Source organism: Oryctolagus cuniculus, chromosome 4 (genome assembly GCF_964237555.1).
Source record: "Oryctolagus cuniculus chromosome 4, mOryCun1.1, whole genome shotgun sequence".
Taxonomy (NCBI): Eukaryota; Metazoa; Chordata; class Mammalia; order Lagomorpha; family Leporidae; genus Oryctolagus; species Oryctolagus cuniculus.
This window is the reverse complement of record NC_091435.1, coordinates 79,014,054-79,036,262: the sequence shown is the minus strand read 5'-3', so window position 1 is coordinate 79,036,262 and position 22,209 is coordinate 79,014,054. Positions and strand designations below refer to the sequence as shown.

Here is a 22,209-nt window from a genome sequence, read left to right as displayed (position 1 = left end):
AGGAGGACTGAGCACCTGGTCAGGCTCGGCCTGCAGGACACAGCTTCTGCCCGCAGACTTACCGCTCCCCCTGGAGCTCCCCTGGACAAGCACTCCGTGATCTTCCCCAACAGGCACTTTGAGCACCTGTGAGTCCCGCACTGTGAGGAGTCCCTTCTCTTCTGCTAATCCGTATTTTTCCCTCCTAGAGCAGCCAATCATGAACACGAGCTGACACAAGCAGTTACGGCACTCCCCAGCCTCCTTTAAAGGCTTAAAATCCCTAATTTCTTCAGTGACGTGCACTGCTGTGATTATATTATATGATTATATTTCCCACTTTTTGAGTTTTCTATTTTTGGGCAAGCACATGTTTTTATTGCTCTATATGCTATAAAAGTGGGACACAATTATCCTAGTAAAGATAACATACGTGAACTACTACAAGAGCACTGCTCTCCTGCCTACACCTGTCACATGCCTGTCAACACGACTGAGCGTGCCTCCTTCCCTGGGTACCCTCTGAAGTCACCTTGTGGGCAGCCAGCACTCCCAAGGGGCTTCCCTCCTTCCCACCCAGCATTCCTCTCTGATGTCATCATCACGGCATTCTAGAAACTTTAGACGACATTAGATAAATTATCTCTCCCAAGACAACTTCTGTCAAACAGTCGAGTTATATTGTTTCAGCAAACTCAACACCAAAGTGCTAACATTTTTCAAAATGCCATCCTCCAGGCATTCATGTGCTCAGTGAAAAATGACTGGGTGGGCTGTGATGAACAGGCCTAGACATCAGTTCTCAGATAAGGTGAGCAGCGTGTTTCCACAGTTCTGTTTATATGTAAACTTCAAGATGCTGAAACTCGTGTTATCTAGTCAAGAGGTTATTTATGCGCCCCACTGTAAAGACTTCAATCAATGAAGACGTAATGCAACTTTAACTACTCTGTCCCTAAGGACGACAAGGTGCAATGCTGATGGCTCCCAAGTGGATGGATACCAGCAAGCACACAGACCTCAACAGCATGCCTCTGGACAGAAGGAACTGACTCAGTTTTTTCCTCTGTAGAGACAGTTAACAATAACATCAAGATGAGCGGACCACAGAAAGATTGTAATTGAAGGCTTTAATGAGACAGCAGTAACAGGTTCACGGGTTGAACAAAATCAACTAGTTTTTAATTTATTATTCCATGTTATATTCCATGTTATATTACTAAGTTACAATTAATGCATCTATTTGAAGCATTTTTCATGTAGAGTCTTCTGGCATATAAAAAGCCATAATGGAAAAATTAAGTATGCTAAGAAAGTAGAAAAAGAGTAGATATCTTCTTGATGAAAATGACTGGAAAAAGAGAAAGATGGCCTTGCCGCTGCTGACTTTAAATACCAGCCTAAAGGTCTCACTTTGTCTATAATTGGATTTTGCAGCAAGTTCCCTTTCATGAAACCTCTTTCACTTACAAGGAATTAGGTCAGATTTTGACAAAGGTAATAAGAATAGCTGTGGCAGATTTATTCAAATTCCCATTGTTCCATTGAAAGGGGCCCTTCTGCCTTTGCACAGCCGGTGCTGAATGATGCAGAGTGACCAGTGCTGCTGACTACTGCTGTCTGTCAGTCACACTGGGAGACGACACACACTGACTGCACTCCCGGGGCCTGTGTGAGCAGAGACTGGGGTGGGACGGAAGACAGACGCTCAAGTAAGGAAGGAGTGGGATCACGAAAGGAAGAAATAAATGTTATAATTCAGAGAAAAAAGACAAACAAACCCACTGTACTTCTACATTAAGAGTGTATCTTTTAGGAGTATGTAAGTGACTTTCAAAATTAACTTGCAACTGAAAACAAGAGAAGTTACACAATCTGTCATTGCTCAGATGGCCACATAAACCTAACCTTTCCATTCTGGCCTTGATTTAATTTAGAATTCAGCTATTCTTTTTGTCCAGTGTAAGTATTTTCAACAACAGGTTGGGAAAGTAGTGTTAACCAGGGCCAGTCACATCAATTTTTCCTTTTAAGATTTAAAAACATATCCAGACAGTGGGCATTTGGTGTCAGGGGCGCCTGCATCCTCTATCCGAGTGCCTGAGTTTGCAGCCCAGCTCTGCTCCTGATTCCAGCCTCCAGCAATGTGCATCCGGGGAGGCAATGGGTGATGTCTCAAGTGCTTCACCATCCTGGTCACCCATGGGGGAGAACTGGATTGCTCCTGGCTCCTGGGGGAGGCCTGTACAGGCCTGGCTACCACAGGTATTTGGGGAGTGTACCAATGGACAAATGTACTATCTATCTCTGTCTCTCAAAACAAAAATAGTTTTTAAAAATATGTATCATTTTTGAATATATTTTCCCTGACTATAGGAGAAAAGCATGCTCATTATAAAAATCCAGAAGAGAAAGGAAGTAACAATTCAGCCCTAAGGCTCTTAAAACTTATTTCATCATGTTAAACAGAAAATATGTAAAATTTAGTGACCATACTATCTTATAATGAGGATTCTACATGAAACGCTAGGAAAACAAATTTGTTTGTTATGTACCCATGACCATGTTCTTACAAAATCTCACAGATGCTTACTTGACAAACAACATCACAAAAACATGAGTGCAATGCCATGAATAAGAAGCTGTAAACTAAGACTGTTCCACCCAAATGCTGTATAGCTGCTAAATTATGAAATCAAACCAGAAAAAATTTCTGGCCTACAACACTTACCAAACCTGCTCAAAACCGCAGTGCCGCGATGCTAGCATACAAAGAGTACACGCTATGTCCCTCTGGGGGTGACGGTGGGGCTGGACAGCAGGGCAGGAAAGCTGTGTACACACTGAAGAGAGAGCAGCTGGCAGCAAGGGACTGTGCACAGGTGTCTGAGACCTCGTTGTGCTTAGCACCTTTAGTGTCTCAGCCAATTTCTCATGGTGCTCAAGGCCAAAATAAGTAACAATTCTGTTAATTACATAGTTAGGTCCAAACGATTTAAAAAATGTAATTATGTTCTACCAATTTAGTAGCTATTTAAAAAGCAATACCTGTGTACTGACAGAAACATATATATATATATATACACACACACACACACACACACACGAGCTGGAAGAGCGTGTGTGACGATGCTGAGTGTCCCTCTGTCTCCCGTGTATGAGTCACTGCAGCACTCCAAGGCACCTGGCTTACAGCTGGGTAATGGTGGGGCAGGGCAACCTAATCTCATTGCCCACTTACCACTGCAAAAGTGAAAGAAGTCCCAAACAAATGGCTGCCCTGGAAACAGCTGATGGTTTTGACATGGAAATTGTTGCTTCTCTTATTACAGAGTGCAGAGAGTCAAATTTGGGGTGCAGTTTTCCTTAATTATGTGTATACAAAAGGTACCCACTTCATGGGCCCCTGTGGAGTTACTCTAATACTCTTACTTACTCCTACTCGTACAAATGATACAAATACAAATAATAATAATCCTGCAAATAATACAATAATCCCATAACCTACCTCTGTAACAAACAATTCTATACTTCAACACGTAATCCAAAAGATGGCTGGTTTGCACATGAAATTTAAAATACACACCTTTATCTTTCATTAGAAGAAAGGAAGAAGCAATAACAGAGCTCTCTTGATTTACAGAATAATTGGTGATGGTAATTTCACAAAGACCCTGTTGCATACAGAGTAATACCCCTCTCTCCCCTGAAGATATTCATGTCATAATCTCTGCAGTTTGTGATTCCTTGTTACTTTATATGGTAAGGGGAATAGGGCTGGGATGGAATTCAAGTTGCTACTCAGCTGACCTTACAACCAAGATATTCTGATAGATTTTGTGGATGGGCCCAATGTAATCATGAGGATCCTTAAAAGTAAAAGATGCAGGTACAAGGGGAAGGCAGCTGTAACTATGGAAGATTGTGCAGCTGCAATGTAAGAAGGGCTCACTGTTGCTGGTTTTGAGGTTGGAGGATAAGGGCCTTAAGCCAAGGAATGAATGTGAGGACCTCCAGGTGCTGGAAAAGGCAAGAAAACATACTTCTATTTCAGCCCACTGAGACCCACATTGGGTCTCCTTCTAACTTACAGAAATATAACATAATAACTTTGTATTGTTTGAAACCACTACACTTGTAAAATATATTACAGCAGCAATAAGAGCTAACACAGGGGCTGGGGCTGTGGTTATGCCTTGGAGGTTATGCCTCCACCTGCAGCGCCGACATCCTATATGGCCACCGGTTCAAGTCCTGGCTGTTCCACTTCTGATCCAGCTCCCTGCTAATGGCCTGGGAGAGCAATGGAAGATGGCCCAAGTCCTTGGGGCCCTGCACACACGAGGGAGACCTGGAAGAAGTTTCTGGCTTCAGATTGGCTCAGCTCTGGCCATTGCAGCCATTTGGGGAGTGAACCAGCAGATGGAAGATCTCTCTCTCTGTCTTTCCTCTCTCTGTAACTCTGCCTCTCAAATAAATAAATAAATCTTAAAGAAAAAAAAAAAACAAAAAGTGCTAACACAGACCTTGGATTGAGATATCAACAATAAAAACAACAGCAACTACAAATATTTCAGAACAATTAGATGAGCTAAGTAAGTTAACTACAATATACTTCCAACATGTATTTGTCAGTTTTGTTTTGATGACATAACAAAACTAAATATAAAATAAAACTATAGGAGCTAGTTCAGGAATTTCATTGAAGTGTACTTTAAATATCACTGCTTTTTGTCTCTTAATTTCCTTGTTTAAAAATGATGTAGTGATTATAAACAAGATAAAAATCTTTGAATTATAATACCAGAGTACAAAAAAAAAACCTCATGGAGAAACAGAATTAAAAGACATGCTTATTTTGGTGCAAAATCCACGCATAGTTTCTTGATAATAAATATTTCCCACCAACTTTTTGAAGTAATATCTTGACAGTAGGGTCTCCATTTCAGAGCACTAGAGAATCCATCCCCCACTGTGGGATTCTAGCCTGAAACTAGGATCTAAAACTCAGACAATAACAGTCCACTTCATCCCACTTGGCAGAGTACAGAAACTCCCCAGCATGATGGCTCAAGCTTAAACAGATAGGCTGCACCTGGATTAATGTTAGGATTGTAATTTGTCTGTTGTCAAGCTTGTAATCTGTATTAGTTTCCCAAAGTGCTCAGGTCAACTTGACCCTAATAACCAAGTATTTCCTTCAATCCTAGCAACCATGTATTCCTCCTCCCCTCCTTATAGTTTTTGCCTTTATAAACCCTGTTGCTTTGAGCTCTGGAGTTGAGAGTTCTTTAGGGCAGGAGCCTGCTCTCCACCACCAGCAATAAAAGACCATCAAATTTTATCAATGTGTGGTGTTCCTGTTTGCACTCGCTCAGGTACAGCATTTTTGAAGTGCCCTTCTAAAAGCACCACTTTTTTCCATGATGCAGAATTTGGCTTAAAGAACACACTTCTTGAAGCAGCTATGGAAAGTATGATGATTCTGTGCCCTTCAGCATCCCTTAGGATTAAGGGAATGGAGTCTCTGAGGGGGGAATGCTGTAGGCAGGCATACAGAAGAAAACTGATCAGGCTTGGGAGCTGCAAGACCACACCTTCACCACGCCCCTGTGTGACCTCATGCCCCAACCTGCCCATACCTGTGTGCCCACCTGCCAATCAGGCTAATTAAACACTCCCTTTTGGAAGTGGATTAAAGGCCTGGGACTGGTGGGCCCAGACCCTTTTTTGGCCTTTTGCCATTGTAGGTACTTGCTGCCCCTGTGCCTCCAGGGCACATGGCCTTCGGGCCACCTGCTCCATGCTTCCTGGCCTACATGCTCCTGCAGGTGGCTGGCTCCTGGTACTCAGTATGAATCTAGATTTCGCTCTCTCTTTTAGGGAGGGCCCTCACTCTCCTAAATATTTCTCTTACTGAATAAAAAGCTTAAAAATCTAAAAGAAATACACTTCTTTTTCATATAAAAATCTCAATCCAAATATTTTTAGTTAAATCTCGGGCTCCTTTTCAATAGGATGATGGTTTGATGATGGGACAAGGGCAATCCTTTGTGAATTTAATTATTAGTTATGAGAAACAAGAAGCCCTACTGTCAGGGTGTGTACACTTCTTTGAATGGAAAACATTCCAAGTTTTCAAAAGCTGGGGTTTACCTGTGGTTAAAGGCAGGTGTGTGATGCTGTTCAGACAGGTCAGAGTGAACCACGTGGACGACAGTGTGGCCCCAGAGAACAGGAGGAGAAGGATCAGCTTTAGCATGCCCCGAATGAAGTCAGCAAACCTGCAAAGAAACAATATTATATACTCCCCAGGTAGATTTTTCAAATGTTATTTAAATTAATAACACTTTCATTGAGCAACTTTAACTTGAAGAATTTTCCATGCAAACTTTCCAAGAGTATTTTTTTCCTAATCTGGCAAATTTTCTTGTGGTGTGATAATTTTTTTTCTCTTATAGAACCCACAAAATGTCATCACTATTCAGGCTTTGTAAGTCAAGGATGAATTCTGAGTTTTTAAATGCCACTTTTATTTTCCTATACTTTCTGAACATTTGATAACAAGCACATATTATCCCACTTTAGAAAATAGGCTAATTTGTTGAGATCAGCTTGCAAAGATGGCGTTCCTAAAAACCAGACTTGGAAAATGCACACAACTGCCTACACCAGGGGCTCTGAATTCCTACTTGAAGTACTCAAAAAATTCATGAAAAAAAAAAAAGCCTCAGAAATCCATGCAGTTTTTTATAACAGCTATTTTCCATAAGCCCTCTGAAGACCTGATGTATGCAGATTTCAAAATTGTTTGCACCAAAATCAGCTTAGTTTCACTTCCGTTTTCCACAGACTTTGCGAAGCCCCCACGTACGCTCAGGTCCCTGCGTCTGCTCTCTTTTTTCCTATTTTGGCCCAGCTGGACAGTCCCTTTGCTACTCATACACGCCAAGGTGGCTTCCACAGCAATGTGTGGCCTTGGAATTTATCCCGGCTGCTTGGAGTCTGGGCACTCCCCATCTTCATTCAATTTCTCCTGCTCCTTCCGCAGCTCCTCTGGCTTCCTGGTCAGCGAGGCACCCCCCTCCCGCGGGAGCAGCCCTCCCTAACCCGTCTCCGCACTCTTTTATTTCTTCATCGCACTGTTCCTCGATGGGCAATTTTATTTGTTTTACTTTTGTCTTTCCCACCAGATGGTAAGCTTTCTGAGAACAAGAACACAGCATCTGGAACAGTGAATACTAGTCTACAGAGCATGCACAGCATTTTAAATTCTCAAAACCCTTGCCTTTGCCTAAACCAACATGAAACTAAAAGGCATCTGGTAGAGATGCTATCTGTTAGTTGTGCCAAAACAGTTTTTTCCATTTGCCGTTGCTTTTCTCCACCTGCAAATTAATGGTTGATTAGCCAGAGAGTCTTGTGATTTTATATAATTTACTCTGTCCCTTCAGAATTATTATTATAGAAAAGCTAATCCCATCCAAAATATAACACCATGTTATCTTCATTTTGAATTTTTTAAAACTGATTTTCATTTCTATTGTAATTATGTGATTGTCCTAATCCTATCCTTTGTTTTGTGTTTGTTTAACGTGATATGGTTTATCATGTTTGGTAGCATTTCCCAGACTGAAATGACTTCCTGTGATAGCTGATGCTATCTTTTCGTAGGAAAAAACTGATGCACTTGTGCCCAGTGACTGTTGTCATACTTGCAAGCTCTCAAGCAGAGAATTCTATGCACTCTGAAAAAGTTCCATGGCTTGATACAAATATTCTTCAAGAAAATTAAAACAAACAAAAAACCTGCTTGAGTTCCATACTTAGCAAATACTTTTCTGATTTACATTTTGGAATAATGTATAAAGTTATTCATCAGCTAGGTAGATGACAAGATCTGAGAGACTAAAACAGCTTTCTGATACAGACCAGAGTTGAACTGCAAGAAGGTTCCATCCTTGTGATCACATGAGAGGGAACAGACCACTGAGATCCCCTGTGTTTGGAGACCGGTCCTTTAAAATGAACTGGCACCACGAAACAATATTGTTAGGAGCAAAGCAGTACCTGAATAGTGACCTCTAGCAACACATTCCCCCCAAAAAATCACCCCCAGCATTCATGTCGACAGGAGAGTCTGTTCTAGAAAATTCTAAAAGTGGAGTTAGGCTGGTGCCATGGCTCAATAGGCTAATCCTCCACCTAGCCGCACCGGCACACCAGGTTCTAGTCCCGGTCGGGGTGCCGGATTCTGTCCTGGTTGCCCCCCTTCCAGGCCAGCTCTCTGCTATGGCCCGGGAGTGCAGTGGAGGATGGCCCAAGTCCTTGGGCCCTGCACCCCATGGGAGACCAGGAGAAGCACCTGGCTCCTGCCTTTGGATCAGCGCGGTGAGCCGGCTGCAGCGCACCGGTGGCGGCCATTGGAGGGTGAACCAAAGGCAAAAAGGAAGACCTTTCTCTCTGTCTCTCTCTCTCACTGTCCACTCTGCCTGTCAAAAAAAAAAAAAAAAAAAAAAAAAAAAAAAAAAAGGAGTTATGAGAATAATTCTGAAATTGGTTTTAGGCCTAGGAGATAACCTAAAATCGATTTCAGATCCAAGAGTAAGGGCAGCATTTTGTAGAACTTCCATTACAACAAATTAAAAGCAGAAATATCCTTATTGTAATTTTCCCCTCTACTGGTATCTATATTTAGCTAAAACTAAGGGGTTGCAGAAAGAAAAGGGGAAAGGAGCATGTGCAATGCCATTTCTGATGTACAATGGCTCTCTCTGACCTATCTGGTGCTCAAAATAGGATATGATCAATGATGACTCACTATAATTGGCTTGGAGGTTTAATTAGAAAAATTAAGTGTGATTCTTGTCAGAATGTGACAGGTCAATGTAGTTGAGTACCAGTGAACTGACTTCCTCCAAACAGCATTCTCTTTACCTTGCTTTTTTAGATTTAGCTTTTATTTTCCTAACTTATAAAAACCTAAAATGAAGTGATTTAGAAGTTACAGTGTCAATTCATTCTTTTATTATCCCAGAAACACCATGCACACTATCTGGTCTAGATATAATATCCTGTGACAATGTCAATTATGTTTAAGTATTTAAATATTGAGGTGATTTACATATCTTATTTGATCTCCTCAAATATGTAATTAGATTCTCCTCTTCCTGGTAAAGCTGATTGCCTAAATTTTATTTCTGATTAAACAGGGTAAAATGACTTGGGACGTGAATGAATATTACCTCCTTGGAAACACTCAGAGTAATTCTACAGGCAGTCACTTACAAGAGTGACATTTTTGTTCTTCTCTTTTTTTAGAATAAATGAGGCCTTTCTTCTTTTCTAATTCATTCTAAAAATGTGTTGTCACAACGGGTTAGGAACAGAGGGAGGCTGCTGGGACTGGAAGTCTTTATGGACATTTTTCATCAAAACCAGGTAACCACAGAAGCGCAGGAATACATATCTGCTGACCAGGAGACTCTCTTCAGGGAAAGTTCTAGAGATGCTTGTGTCAATGATTCAATTCTTTTCTATTCTCGATAACTATCAGTTTGCCTTTGTTATTTTTATCCCCTTTCTTTGGTTCCACTTGTAGATGTTGTTCTTTGATAATCCAGGGAGACGCAGCCTGATTACACTGAAAACACATTGCAAACACATTTTAGGAAGGACTACTCCTGAGGAGGCTTCCTGTGGCGACAGATTCTATCTACTGCATGGAAACTTTCTCGAAGCCTGGACAAAGGGCCTTTTTCCAACCTTTGCCTTTTCTACTTCTCACTGTTATTTTAATGTTTGATTTTAGGGGGGTCTATTCCTCTGTGGGCTTTGTTCCTCTTCTGTCTCTCACATGTTTAATATAAAATATCCTACCTTGCCATAGCTATTCCAACAACACAGCCTCCAACTATGGACCAAAATCCAATCCAGCCAGCATCTACCTGTTTAAAAAAAATAGCAGATACATTTAATTCAGGATTATAATGTTGCAATTTAGAAAGAATGAAATGGAACCCTTTATTATTAGTAGTGAATGACAACAAATCTAGGAAATACTATTTAAGAAGATGGATAAAACAAAAGGATTCACTGTGTAACTAATATAAACTTACCTAAATATGTGTTTGGTTAACTATTTGTGAAACAGTTAAGTCAACACAATTATTCATGTCATCAAACAAGCATCCTTCAGGTATGCACCACATACTAACACGGAACTAGGGTCGCTGAGGAAAATGGGAGAAGGACAGCAGATGACCGCTGACCTCTGGAAGTGAACACGTAACTAAGTACATGAAACTACTAAGAGATGATTAGTGCTAGAACATCTGGCCACAACTTAAAATGCATTAAGGGATGAGGAGGAGGAAGGGAGGGAGGGAGAGACAGATGAGGCTGAGCAAGAGAGGATGGAGAGAGAGAGGAAGGCTGAGGCCGCTTTTTAATGTGCAGCTTGTTGTTCTCCTGAGAAAACATTTCCAGCCCTGATATTTACTAGCTTTGCGACCCTCAGTAAACTCTCTTCTTACCTATGAAGTGGATTAAATGAGATAAGTCACGTACAGGACTAGACCAGGGGCCAGCACACAGGAAGTGCTCAGTTACTGTCAGCTGCTGTTATTAGCTGGTGATGTTTTCCATCTATCTTATCTCTTTCCTACCTCTGTGGCCACATTTTTTAGTGCAATCTACAAATGCTGCCTACATTTCCTTGTCACTCATTTGAAAGGCAGAAAGACACAGAAAGAGGGACAGGTAGAGACAGAGAGATTTCCCATCTGCTGGTACACTCTCCAAATGCCTGCAAGAGCCAGGGCTGCAATAGCCAGGCCAAAGCCAGGAGCCCAGAACTCCATCCGAGCCTCCCAAATAGGTGATGGGGACCCAGGCACTTGAGCAATCATCTGCAGCCTTCCCAGGTGCATTAGCAGGAAGCTGGACTGGAAGCAGAGCAGCCAGGACTTAAACAGGGCTCTCTGATATGGGATGCAGGCATCCTAAGCGGTGGTTTAACCCACTGTGCCACAACATGTGCCCCACATGCATGCACTTTAACCTTATTTAGGACTTAGCTTCTGTCTCAGTTTCCAGCTCAGTGGAATGGGATTATAAAGTTTTTCTCAGGACTAAGTAAGTGAATATATGTAAAGTGCTCAATAAATACTAGTTGTTACCACTGAAATTCTAAGTCTCCCTAACAATATTGCTGCATTTCGACTCCTCTCTCCCCTTCCTGCAACCACCACTCTTGCTTAGTACATTATTTTTACATCTGGACTCATGCGATAGCTTCTTCAATAGTCTTCACAGTCTGTTTTCCCCACTACTGCCAGAATAATTTCCTCCAGCATTCCACTTCCCTGCTCAGAAACAGTTCCCGGCTCTCCTTAGGGCAAAGTACAGACTTGACCTAGCACTTGAAGTTTCCCAAACTAACTTCCGTTTTTCATTGTTTTTTTTGAGTCACATTTTTCACTACACTTGTGACAGGGATTGCCAGTTATCTTCTTCTACCCGAGCAATTAGCCAGATCACATGTCCCTGCTCCCATCTGGTGCGAGCGACCATGCGACCAAGCCCTCAATAACAGAAGCTAGCAGGAGTGAGGTGTGCCGCCTCTCAGTCAGAAGGTGGATGACAGCTGTATGCCTCCTCCACGCTCACTTTCTCTTTCTGCCAGTGCAATCTGGCTGTGGTCACACACCTGCACCCATGCATATAACGACAAGGTCTTAAGGGACAGAAGAGCCACAAAGTGGAAGCAGCCTAGACCTCAAAGTCAGCAGGCAGGAAATAGTTGCCCAAACTGTGGACAACTGTCCCACGTCACGACACACGTTGTCTTAGATTGCTGCACGGACAAGAGAGAAATTTCTTCTGAAGTCAGAATTTTGGGTATCTACTCACATCAACTTAGCCCACTCTAAGTAATACAATAGTCTTATACAAGTCTTTTCTTCTCCCAGCATTTACTGTCAGAAGCAAACAGAAATGCCTTTTGTGAGAAAGATAATATCTCAACACTTAAATTATCCTTATAGTTTATCATAAAAGTGGCACCTGGGACAAGAGGATTCTCTGTCCTGCAGGGCTGTGTCTCTCATTGCAGGGCACCTCAGTACATTGTCTGCGGCCTACTTACTGCTACCGGCCCCCACAAGTGTCTCCATCTACCCACAGGTTGCATGGGGCCCTGCACCAGGCTACGGACTGCTGTGTATCTGGCTACACTGATGCTAGTCCGTTCAGGCCATTTTGTACCTTTCTGCTTCCCTTGTTTTCCCTTGTTTTTCACTTCAGTTAATATAATTCGGCCTGATGATTATCTTAAAATGTTTCTCCCATCATTTTTTGGCTGTCATTTAATTTTAAATTTCACTTCATTGAATGCCTGGCAGGATTCACGGTTTCTGTGGCTCTCAGAGTTTGGAAGGGCTTCGTATAGCGGTTACAACAGAAGAGTTGATCTGCAGAAGCAGCATCACTTGAATGGTGCTGCCCTCATCACGACTGAGCGCCCTCGGAATTCCTGCATCCAGTGGGAACGCTCCAGGAAGGCTTTCTCCTTAGGCTGGGGTACTGCTGTGAACTAAAAGTTGGCTTTCCCCCAGATCCACACGTCGGGACTTCATCCCCCGTGTGACAATATTAAGAGGTAGGGACTTCAGGAGGGCTGATGTCTCCAGGGCTCTGCGTTCGTAACACCAGCGTCCTCACAAAAGATGGGGCATTTGGTGCCTTGCCCCTCCTGCACGTGAAGGTACGAGGAGGAGGTGTCCATTTCCGAAGCCCCGGTGAGTCCTCCCCACATACCGAATCTGCTGTCACTTGGGCCTTGGCCTGCCCAGCCTCCAGAACTGTGAAGAACAGTTTTCTGACGTTTATAAATGACCCGGAAAATGCACTTTGTGATAGCAGTGATGGCAGCCTGAACACACCGAGACAGGCACAGTAGGTGATTAGGATTAATATTAGGGTTGAGGACTAGAAATCTGGAGGAAAACTATCTGAAGGCATCCAAAGGCCAACAAGGCAATCTAGAATTAGGGAGCCATGATGGGAAAGAACTCGGGAGACAGAAGCCTCGGATGAGACACACCAGCTTCTGGCATCTGGAGATCCTTTCCTTTGGGAGCATCTGCTGGTTTCAGAGGGGTGGTTAAGCGGTTGAGAAGTTATCGATGGCTTCACTGAACTAGGAAAGAAAAAAATAGCAGTTCAGGGCTTGCTGTGGGTGAGGTGGCCTTGTGGAAACTCCAGGCTTTCCCTGAGGAGTAGGGAGAACAAGGCGCACCTTTGAATGATCTCAGCCCGAGACCAGATGGAGGAGACCCAAAAGGTCCTGCCAGTAAAAATGTCAGTTCACTCTGGAGGAGAATAATATCACCTCGAAGATTAAATTATCTCTGCAGCTTTCATATGCTGTGTGTATTACTCAGTCCAGAAGAAATGCACACAGGAAGAGTTAAGAACACATGACTAACACCAAAAATATAGACAGTCCCACAGAGGATCCAGCTAAAGCAATTATGAGATACAGATTTTGAATAACTATTTTTAATAGGTCAAAAAGATAAAAGAGAATTTTTATAGAAATTTGTAAGCTATACAAAGAAATAGAAATTTTGCAACTTAAAAACGCCATAATGTAAATGAGCTCCCAGATGAATTTTATAGCAGATTAGAGCTCAACACAGAAGCAGTGAGTAAGAAGAAAAGCTAGATAAGTTAGCATCTGAAGCATAGAAAGGTTAAGGGATAGAAACTTCAAAGAGAGTAGGAGACACAGGGCACACAGTGTAAAGGTATACCACATATGGTCAGATTTCCCTAAAAGAGATGGAGAGAATTAGAGAAATTAAAACTTAAGCTTTGATGAGATTCTAGTCAAGATGTTCAGAACCAGTAAGAGACATCAAGCCTAGATGCAAGAATTCCACTACACCCAGGACAGAATAAATTCAGAAAAAGATCACAAGCTAGTTATGTGACAGTAAAACCACTGAAATGGGGCTGGTGTTCTAGCACAGCTGGTTAAACTGCTGCCTGCAGTTCCGGCATCCCATATGGGCGCTGGTTTGTGTCCTGGCTGCTCCACTTTCAATCCAGCTCCCTGCTATTGTCTTGAGAAAGCAGCAGAAGATAGCCCAAGTCCTTGGGCCCCTGTACTGGCTTAGGAGACCTGGATGAAGCTCCTGGCTCCTGGTTTCACCCTGGCCCAATCCGGGCCTTACGGCCATTTGGGGAGTGAACCAGTGGATGGAAGCTCTCTCTCTATGTCTCTTCCTCTCTCTCTCTGTAACTGCCTTTCAAATAAATAAATAGTGCCAGCCAACAATTTTATGCTCAATAACAAAAAACTTCAAAAAATGAAGGTGAAATAAAAACATTTTCAGACCAAAATAAATGACAAAATAAAAAAGAAAACCTCAAACAATAGAAACTGTCACCAGCCTATCTTTATAACAAACAAAAACCCTAAGGGTGTTTGTTTCTTCCTTCCTTCTTTCCTTCCTTCCTTCCCTCCTTCCCTCCCTCTTTCCTTCCTTCCTTCCCTCCTTCCCTCCCTCTTTCCTTCCTTCCTTCCTTCCCTCCCTCCCTCCCTCCCTCTCTCCTTCCCTCCCTCTTTCTCTCTCTCTCTTTCTTTCTCGCTTTCTCGATTTATTTATTTATTTATTTATTTGAAAGGCAGAGTTACAGAGAGGCAGAGGCAGAGACAGAGGGAGACAGATCTTCCATTTGCTGGTTCACTCCCCAGATGGCTGCAAGGGCCAGAGCTGGGTTGATCTGAAAGCAGGAGCCAGGAGCTTCTGAATCTTGGTTTCCCACGTGGGTGCAGGGGCCCAAGGACTTGAGTCATCGTCTACTGCTTTCCCAGGCCATAGCAGAGAGCTGGATTGGAAGTGGAGCAGCTGGGACTCAAACTGGCACCCATATGGGATGCCAGCACTGCAGATGGTGGCTTCACCTGCTACGCCACAGTGCCAGCCCCAAGAGTGTTCTTTCAACAGAAGAAAAATGATTATAGATGAGAGAGTGAAGATAAAAAGATCAAGTATAATGAGCAAACATGAGGGTGAATCTAAATGAGCAGTAGGTGTATACACAGTAAGAATAATGTCTTATGAAGTTAAAATACATGACAATAATAGCAGAAATGATTGGAAAGGGTTAAAAGAAATTAAAAGATTCTAAGAATTTATCTTGGACTATAATGGGAAAGATAAAAGTTCTAATTTGTAATAGAGATTGATAAATCTTTCTATTTTTCTAGGGTAACCACTAAATAGTGAAAAGGTCTGAAAGTCAAATCTAATAGAGGGGGCAAAAGGGAATTAAAATAATACTTAATTGATCCGTAAGAAAGTAAGAAAGAAAAAGGACAGAATGACTAAGCGAAATGAAAACCAGTGGTAAGATGGTAGATTTAGACCCAAATTTACCAGTAACTGCATTATTTATAAATATGCTAAATGCTCCAATTAAATAAGAGAATATCAGAATGAGTTAAAGAAAAATGTAATATGATGCTTATAAGAAGTGTATCTAAAGAAAGTTTGAAAGCAAAACATGTAAAAAGATATGCCATGTGTACCCTAATCAAAAGAAAGCTGGGGGGCTGGCGCCATGGCACAATAGGTTAATCCTCCGCCTGTGCCACCAACATCCCATATGGGTGCCGGTTCTAGTCCTGGCTGCTCCTCTTCCAGTCCAGCTCTCTGCTGTGGCCTGGGAAAGCAGTGGAAGATGGCCAAGTCCTTGGGTCCTGCACCCATGTGGGAGACCAGGAGAAGTACCTGGCTCCTGGCTTCGGATTGGTGCAGCTCCAACCGTTGCGGCAATCTGGGGAGTGAACCAATGGTTCCAGCCCAAGAAATGTATATCTTAAAATGGCCGGCGCTGCGGCTCAATAGGCTAATCCTCTGCCTGTGGCTCCAGCACTCCGGGTTCTAGTCCCGGTCGGGGGGCTGGATTCTGTCCCGGTTGTTCCTCTTCCAGTCCAGCTCTCTGCTGGAACCAATGGAAAAAGGAAGACCTTTTTCTAAGTCTCTCTCTCTCACTGTCCACTATGCCTGTCAAAAACAAAACAAAAACGAAAACAAGAAATGTATATCTTAAAATGAATATATTACAAAAGAAAAGCTAAAATTCAAGTATGTTCATAGGCATTCATATAAAAAAAAGAAAAAGTAGAGGAAGTAACTTCCCTCCAAAAAACAGAACAATATAAAATCACAATTCAATGAAACAATAAAGATACATTCACTAAAAAGCCACTGTGAAACTGTTCAAAGAAAAAAAAATGAATATACAGATGAGCAATATCTGGAATGACCTAATAAGACAGCAGATACTGTAGTAACTTTTTGCCAATAAATTTAAGAAATAAATTATTTTGAGATAAAATGGACAAATTCTAGAACAACTTATCCAAATTGGTACAAGAATGAATAAGAAATCTAAGAAATTTTATGACTAACAAAGGAATTAATTTCTATTTTAAATCTTTTCACAAAGAAATCTAGATAGCTTCATCAACAAATCCTACCAAATATTTCGGGAAAAACAAAAGATCAAAACCACCAACCTTACACAAGCTCTTCCAACGACAGAGAAAGAAGGAATCTTTAAGTTTAAAAAAAAATGATTAAAATTTGATAAGTATAATTGACAAGGATAGGACTTGAGAGGAAAATTATGGTTATCTCATTCGTGAATTTAACTGCAAGAGATATGAACAAATTGAATCCACTCATTTACAAAACAAGTGTAATTATCACTAGCAAACTGGATTTAGTACTGGAATGCATGGTGGTTTAACATTTAGCAATCAGTAAATGCAATCTGTTACATAAAAAGGTTAAAAAAGAAAAATCACATGATCATCTTAGTGTTGAGTTTTAGTGATAGTATTTTTCAAATCTATTTGTCATTAGTCACAATTGATAGCACTATAATATGTACAGAGGCTAAAATACTTATGGATATATTAATAAAGTGAGTATAACAAAGTTGTTTGATACAAGGTCAGCTGTATTTCAATTACTTGCACATATCAGATGTATTTCCATATGCTAATCAAAACTAGAAAATAAAAATATAAAGTTAACAATTATAACAGCTTATAAAAGTATAATATATATGGGAGTAAATCTAATAAATATATAGAGGAAATCTTTGCAGAAAATTATATAGCATTATCCAGAGACACTGGACCTAAATAAATAAGAAATGCAATGATCATAGTTTGAAAAACTCAATATTACAACAAAGTTATCTCAAATTGACATATAAATCAAAAATATTCTAATCAAAATCCTAATAAAGGGGAATATTTACTCTTCTAGGTACCTAAACTTACAATGCTAAAACAATAAGAAAATTTGATATTGGCACAAAGGTAGACAAATAGACTAAAGGAAAACAAATCTAGAAACACATGTACATAACAAAGGGACTTGGTTATGACAAAGATGATGGCAGAAAGCAGTGGAGAAAAAAATGATCTTTTCAAAAACTGAAACTAGGTTAAAGGTTATCCATATGAGAGAAAAGAAACTTAATCCCCACCTATAAAAAGCACAAAATCAACTCTAGTTTTAAATGTGACAATAAAATGACAAAGCCCAATAACAGCTCTGTCCAACAGAATTTTTTTTAAAGATTTATTTATTTATTTGAAAGTCAGAGTTACAAAGAGAGAGAAGGAGAGGCAGAGAGAGAGAGAGAGAGAGAGAGAGAGAGAGGTCTTCCATCTGCTGGTTCACTCCCCAATTGGCCGCAATAGTCAGAGCTGTGCTGATCCAAAGCCAGGAACCAGGAGCTTCCTCTGGGTCTCCCACGTGGGTGCAGGGGCCAAAGACTTGGGCCATCTCCTACTGCTTTCCCAGGCCATAGCAGAGAGCTGGACTGGAAGAGAAGCAGCCGGGACGTGAACTGGCATCCATATGGGATGCCAGCACTTCATCTATTGGGGGATGGCCCCCAACAGAACTTTCTGTGATGATACAAGTGTTCTCTATCTACACTGTCCAGTACAATATGGCAGTCACTAGTCACATATGGTTACTGAGTGCTTGGAGTGACAGTACAACTGAGAAGGGGAATTTTAAATTTTATTTCATTTTTTAAAGATTTACTTGGCCAGCACCGCAGCTCAATAGGCTAATCCTCTGCCTGTGGCGCCGGCAGTCCGGGTTCTAGTCCCGGTCAGGGTGCTGGATTCTGTCCTGGTTGTTCCTCTTCCAGTCCAGCTCTCTGCTGTGGCCCACGAGTGCAATGGAGGATGGCCCAAGTCCTTGGACCCTGTGCCCACATAGGAGACCAGGAAAAGCACCTGGCTCCTGGCTTCGGATCAGCGCAGTGCCCTGGCTGCGGTGCGCTGGCCACAGCGCGCCGGCCACAGCGCACCGGCCACAACGTACCGGCAGCAGCGGCCATTGGAGGGTGAACCAATGGAAAAGGAAGACCTTTCTCTCTGTCTCTCTCTCTCACTGTCCACTCTGCCTGTCAAAAAAAAAAAAAAAAAAAAAAAAAAAAAGATTTACTTGTTGGGGTTGGTGCTGTGGCATAATGGGTTAAGCAGCCACCTGCAGTGCCGGCATCCCATATGGGCACCAGTTTGAGTGCTGGCTGCTCCTCTTCTATCCAGTTCTCTGCTTATGTCCTGGGAAAGCAGTGGAAGATGGCTCAAGTTCTTAGGCCCCTGCTCCCTCAAGGGAGACCAGATGAAGCTTCTGGCTCCCGGCTTCAATCTGGTCCAGCTCCAGCCATAAGGCCAGTGAACCAGCAGAGGGAAGACTCTCTCTCTGCCTCTGCCTCTCTGTAACTCTACCTTTCAAATAAATAAATAAACACATCTTTTCTAAATTTATTAAAGAGAAAGATCTTTTCTTCTTTCTTGTATTAGTCTCCATCTGCTAACACCTAGACTGACAGTTATTTTTCTACTGACTGCTCTTTAATTAAAAAAAAAAAAAGTCACACTACCTGTTTCTTTGCATGTCTAAAGTGTGTGTTTGCATATCTTATTTTACCTTTATTTGTTTGACACAGACAAGAGATACGCAGAAAGTCAGAGAGAGAAATAGACAGGCAGGTAAACAGAGCTCCAGTCTGCTGGTTCATTCCCTAACCGCTTGCAATGGCCAGGACCGGGCCAAGCTGAAGCTGGGAGATATGCACAATACCCTCAATCCAGTTCTCTCGTGTGGGTGGCAAGGAACCCACTTGAGCCATTGCCTGCTGCCTCCCAAGGTGTGCATTAGTAGGAAGCTGGAATTGGCAGTGGAGCCAGGAACGGAACCCAGGCACTGACCTATGGGATGCGGGCGTCCCTAGCAGCATGTTAACTACTAGGCCAGAGCCTGCCCCTCTGCGTTTTAGTTGTATGCTGTACGCTGTGGGGGATACGATGCAGAGATTCTGGGTTTTTTGACTCTCTCTAAAATGGTTGGTTTTTGTCCTCGTAGGCAATCAATGACTAGCTGATCTCCTTGAGCTTGTACAGGCTTCATTCTGTGCTTTTTGGCAAAAATAAGTAGAAACTAAGGTGCTTCTCAAGCTCCTCTCACTCTCTAAGATGTCTCCTCTGAAGAACTGTGTCAGGGCTTGGTTTAGGTTTTGGTTATGACGGGTCTACCTAGAGTGGGCCTTATTCCACCTAGGGCATGGCTTTTTTTGCTTTTTTTTTTTTAGATTTATTTGAAAGGCAGAGTGACACACACACACACACATACACACACATACAGAGAGAGAGAGAGCACCTGGAACTTCATGTGGGCCACTCTCCTATGTGGGTGCAGGGGCCTGAGTACTTGGGCAGTACTTTATACTGTCATAAAGAAAAGGGTACCCCAAGAGTGGGCAAGAGACCCTAACCCTAACCCTATGTCAGAAAAAAGGATATTCAAACATCCAATTAACACTTGAAAAACAAAACCGGGAAGTCTCTACAATGACAGAGAACTGCACAGCCATCAGCATGACTAAGATTACAAAGGCTGACAATGCCACAAGGCCAAGTGCTAGTAATGGTGTGGAACAAAGAGAAATTGCTGTTACTGCTGGCAGGGCCATGTATGGATGCAAACACCTTGGACAAAGTTGGCATCATCTATCAACATGAGAATACAATGAGAACCAGCAACTGTACAGCTACAATCCCATACACCTAACAGAAATGTGTAACAGGTGTATCAAGAGAACATTCACCAAGCACTGTTTGTGACAGTCAAAAATGGTAAACAATACAAATATTTGTCAAAAGTAAAAGGGAGACACTGTTATTTATTAATACAATAGAGTACCACATCTCACCAGTGTGGCAGACTTCCCCCAATTGCACCCCAACTTTCTCTCCACCCCTCCTGCCATGCTGAAGCAGAGTGAAAGAATGGATGGCATCGAGAGTAGTGAGATGGTTGTTATGAAAGAAGTGAGATACCCTTTCTCTAAGACCAGAGACCAAGTAAGAAACTAAGATGCAGGGGTAGTTAGGTATTTGATGAGAGTCTTTTAATCTTTATAAAGTATGAGGCAAGGATAAAGGATAGACTCAGCAAAACTAAGATTTCCCTCCCCACCCCCATTTTTCAGTCTTATTAGTAACACACAAATAAAAGTGAAATTCACGGTTGTTATTAAAATCAATATTTTTAATTGTTCCATAAGAATCTTGTATTTGCAACACTAATATAGGACAAAGCTTTATCTAGTCCTTGCAGCTAAAACTAAGAGCATGTAAGCAGTATTTATAAATGAAATGAACTGAAATATTCACAACACATAAAGAAGTAATACTTACTTGGCTGACATGTACTGGTGTTAGAATTAAGTCCAGCACTCCAGACCAGCCAGCAAATACGCCAAATGGTATGGCATATGCTAAAGCAATCATCAAAAATCTCAAATTGCTGTAAAAGAGAGATAAAATAAAACAATTATAAACCAAAAATCTAGAATTTGAAACTTACTCATGAAAAAGGTAAGGCATTTGGAAACTGAAACTGTTAATGAATTCAACCTCCAGAGGCAGGTATTGTATTGCAATGGCTTAAGCAGCTGCTTGGGATGCCTGCATCCCTTATCAAACCTGGGTTTGGGTCCCATCATCCAGTTTCCTGCTAGTGTGTACCCTGGAAGGTAGCAGATGATGGCTCAACTGTTTGGGTTCCTGCCACCCATGCGGGAGACCCAGATGGAGTTCCTGGCTTCTGGCTTTGGCCTGGCCCAGCCCAGCAGCCTGGTGTGGGTATTTGGGGAGTGAAGCAGCTGACAGATGGAAGATCTCTGTCTCTATTACTCTGCCTTTCAAATAAAAAATAAACTTAAAAAATAAATTCAAGCTTCTTTAAATATTTTTCAAGAATATTTTTGTTCAAATTTTTTAAAATGCAATTTTATTTTATTATATCGACAAATTAGCATCACTGTATTATGGAATGAGTAGGTGGTAGGGAATTCATTTAAAAAACAAAAAAGCTCTCATTTGAAAGGAAAAATTACTATTTTTCCTTATGAATAAGACAGAGAGGATAACCTAAGATTAAAGACATACATATAATATGCTAGCTTAGGAAATGGCTTTTATTTTTATAATTTTAAAGGTTTATTTACTTATTTGAAAATCAGAGTTATAAAGAAGGAGAGAGAGAGAGAGATCTTCTATCTGCTGGTTCACTCCCCAGATGGTCACAACAGCCAAGGCTGGGCCAGACTGAAGCCAAGAGCCAGTAGCTTCATCTGGGTCTCTCACGTGGGTGTGGGGGCTCAAGCACTTGGGCCATCCTCCACTGCTTTTCCCAGAACATTAGCAGGAAGCTGTATCAGAAGTGAAGCAGGTGGGTCACTAACCAGCGCATTATTTTTGTTTTATTATTAAAAGTCTATATTAATGCATTTTTCAATAGGCATTACTATTCAAATGGCTCAAAACTAAAAAGTTATGAAAATATGAGGGGAAAGTTGTTTTCTTACTCCTGTTTTCTCCTTCTCAAAATTACAAGTGTTACCAGTTTCTTGGGTAACTGCCCAAAAATACATCATAAATACACAAGCTAGTAAAAATATATAGACATATGTGCTTTCCCAGGCTTTTTATAAAAATACTGCATTCGAGCATTTGTGAACTTCACTGCAATTTTAATGCAATAGATCTTAGAGCTCTTTCTATAAATAATCCATAAAGATTCTTCCTCATTCTTTCTTATGGCATTCTACCAT

The 22,209-nt window shown here is 41.6% G+C and overlaps 1 protein-coding gene across 1 annotated transcript in view; it reads right to left on the bottom strand.

The window, feature by feature from the left end:
• SLC49A4 (solute carrier family 49 member 4) overlaps positions 1-22,209 on the bottom strand; it is a 103,652-nt gene that overhangs the window by 14,864 nt on the left and 66,579 nt on the right. Inside the window, exons 5-7 of the mRNA XM_002716619.5 lie at positions 20,792-20,900; positions 9,859-9,926; positions 6,136-6,263 (exon numbers count right to left, since the gene is read on the bottom strand). Of these exons, the coding sequence (XP_002716665.3) occupies positions 6,136-6,263; positions 9,859-9,926; positions 20,792-20,900 (305 nt within the window). The remainder of the gene's footprint in view (positions 1-6,135; positions 6,264-9,858; positions 9,927-20,791; positions 20,901-22,209) is intronic.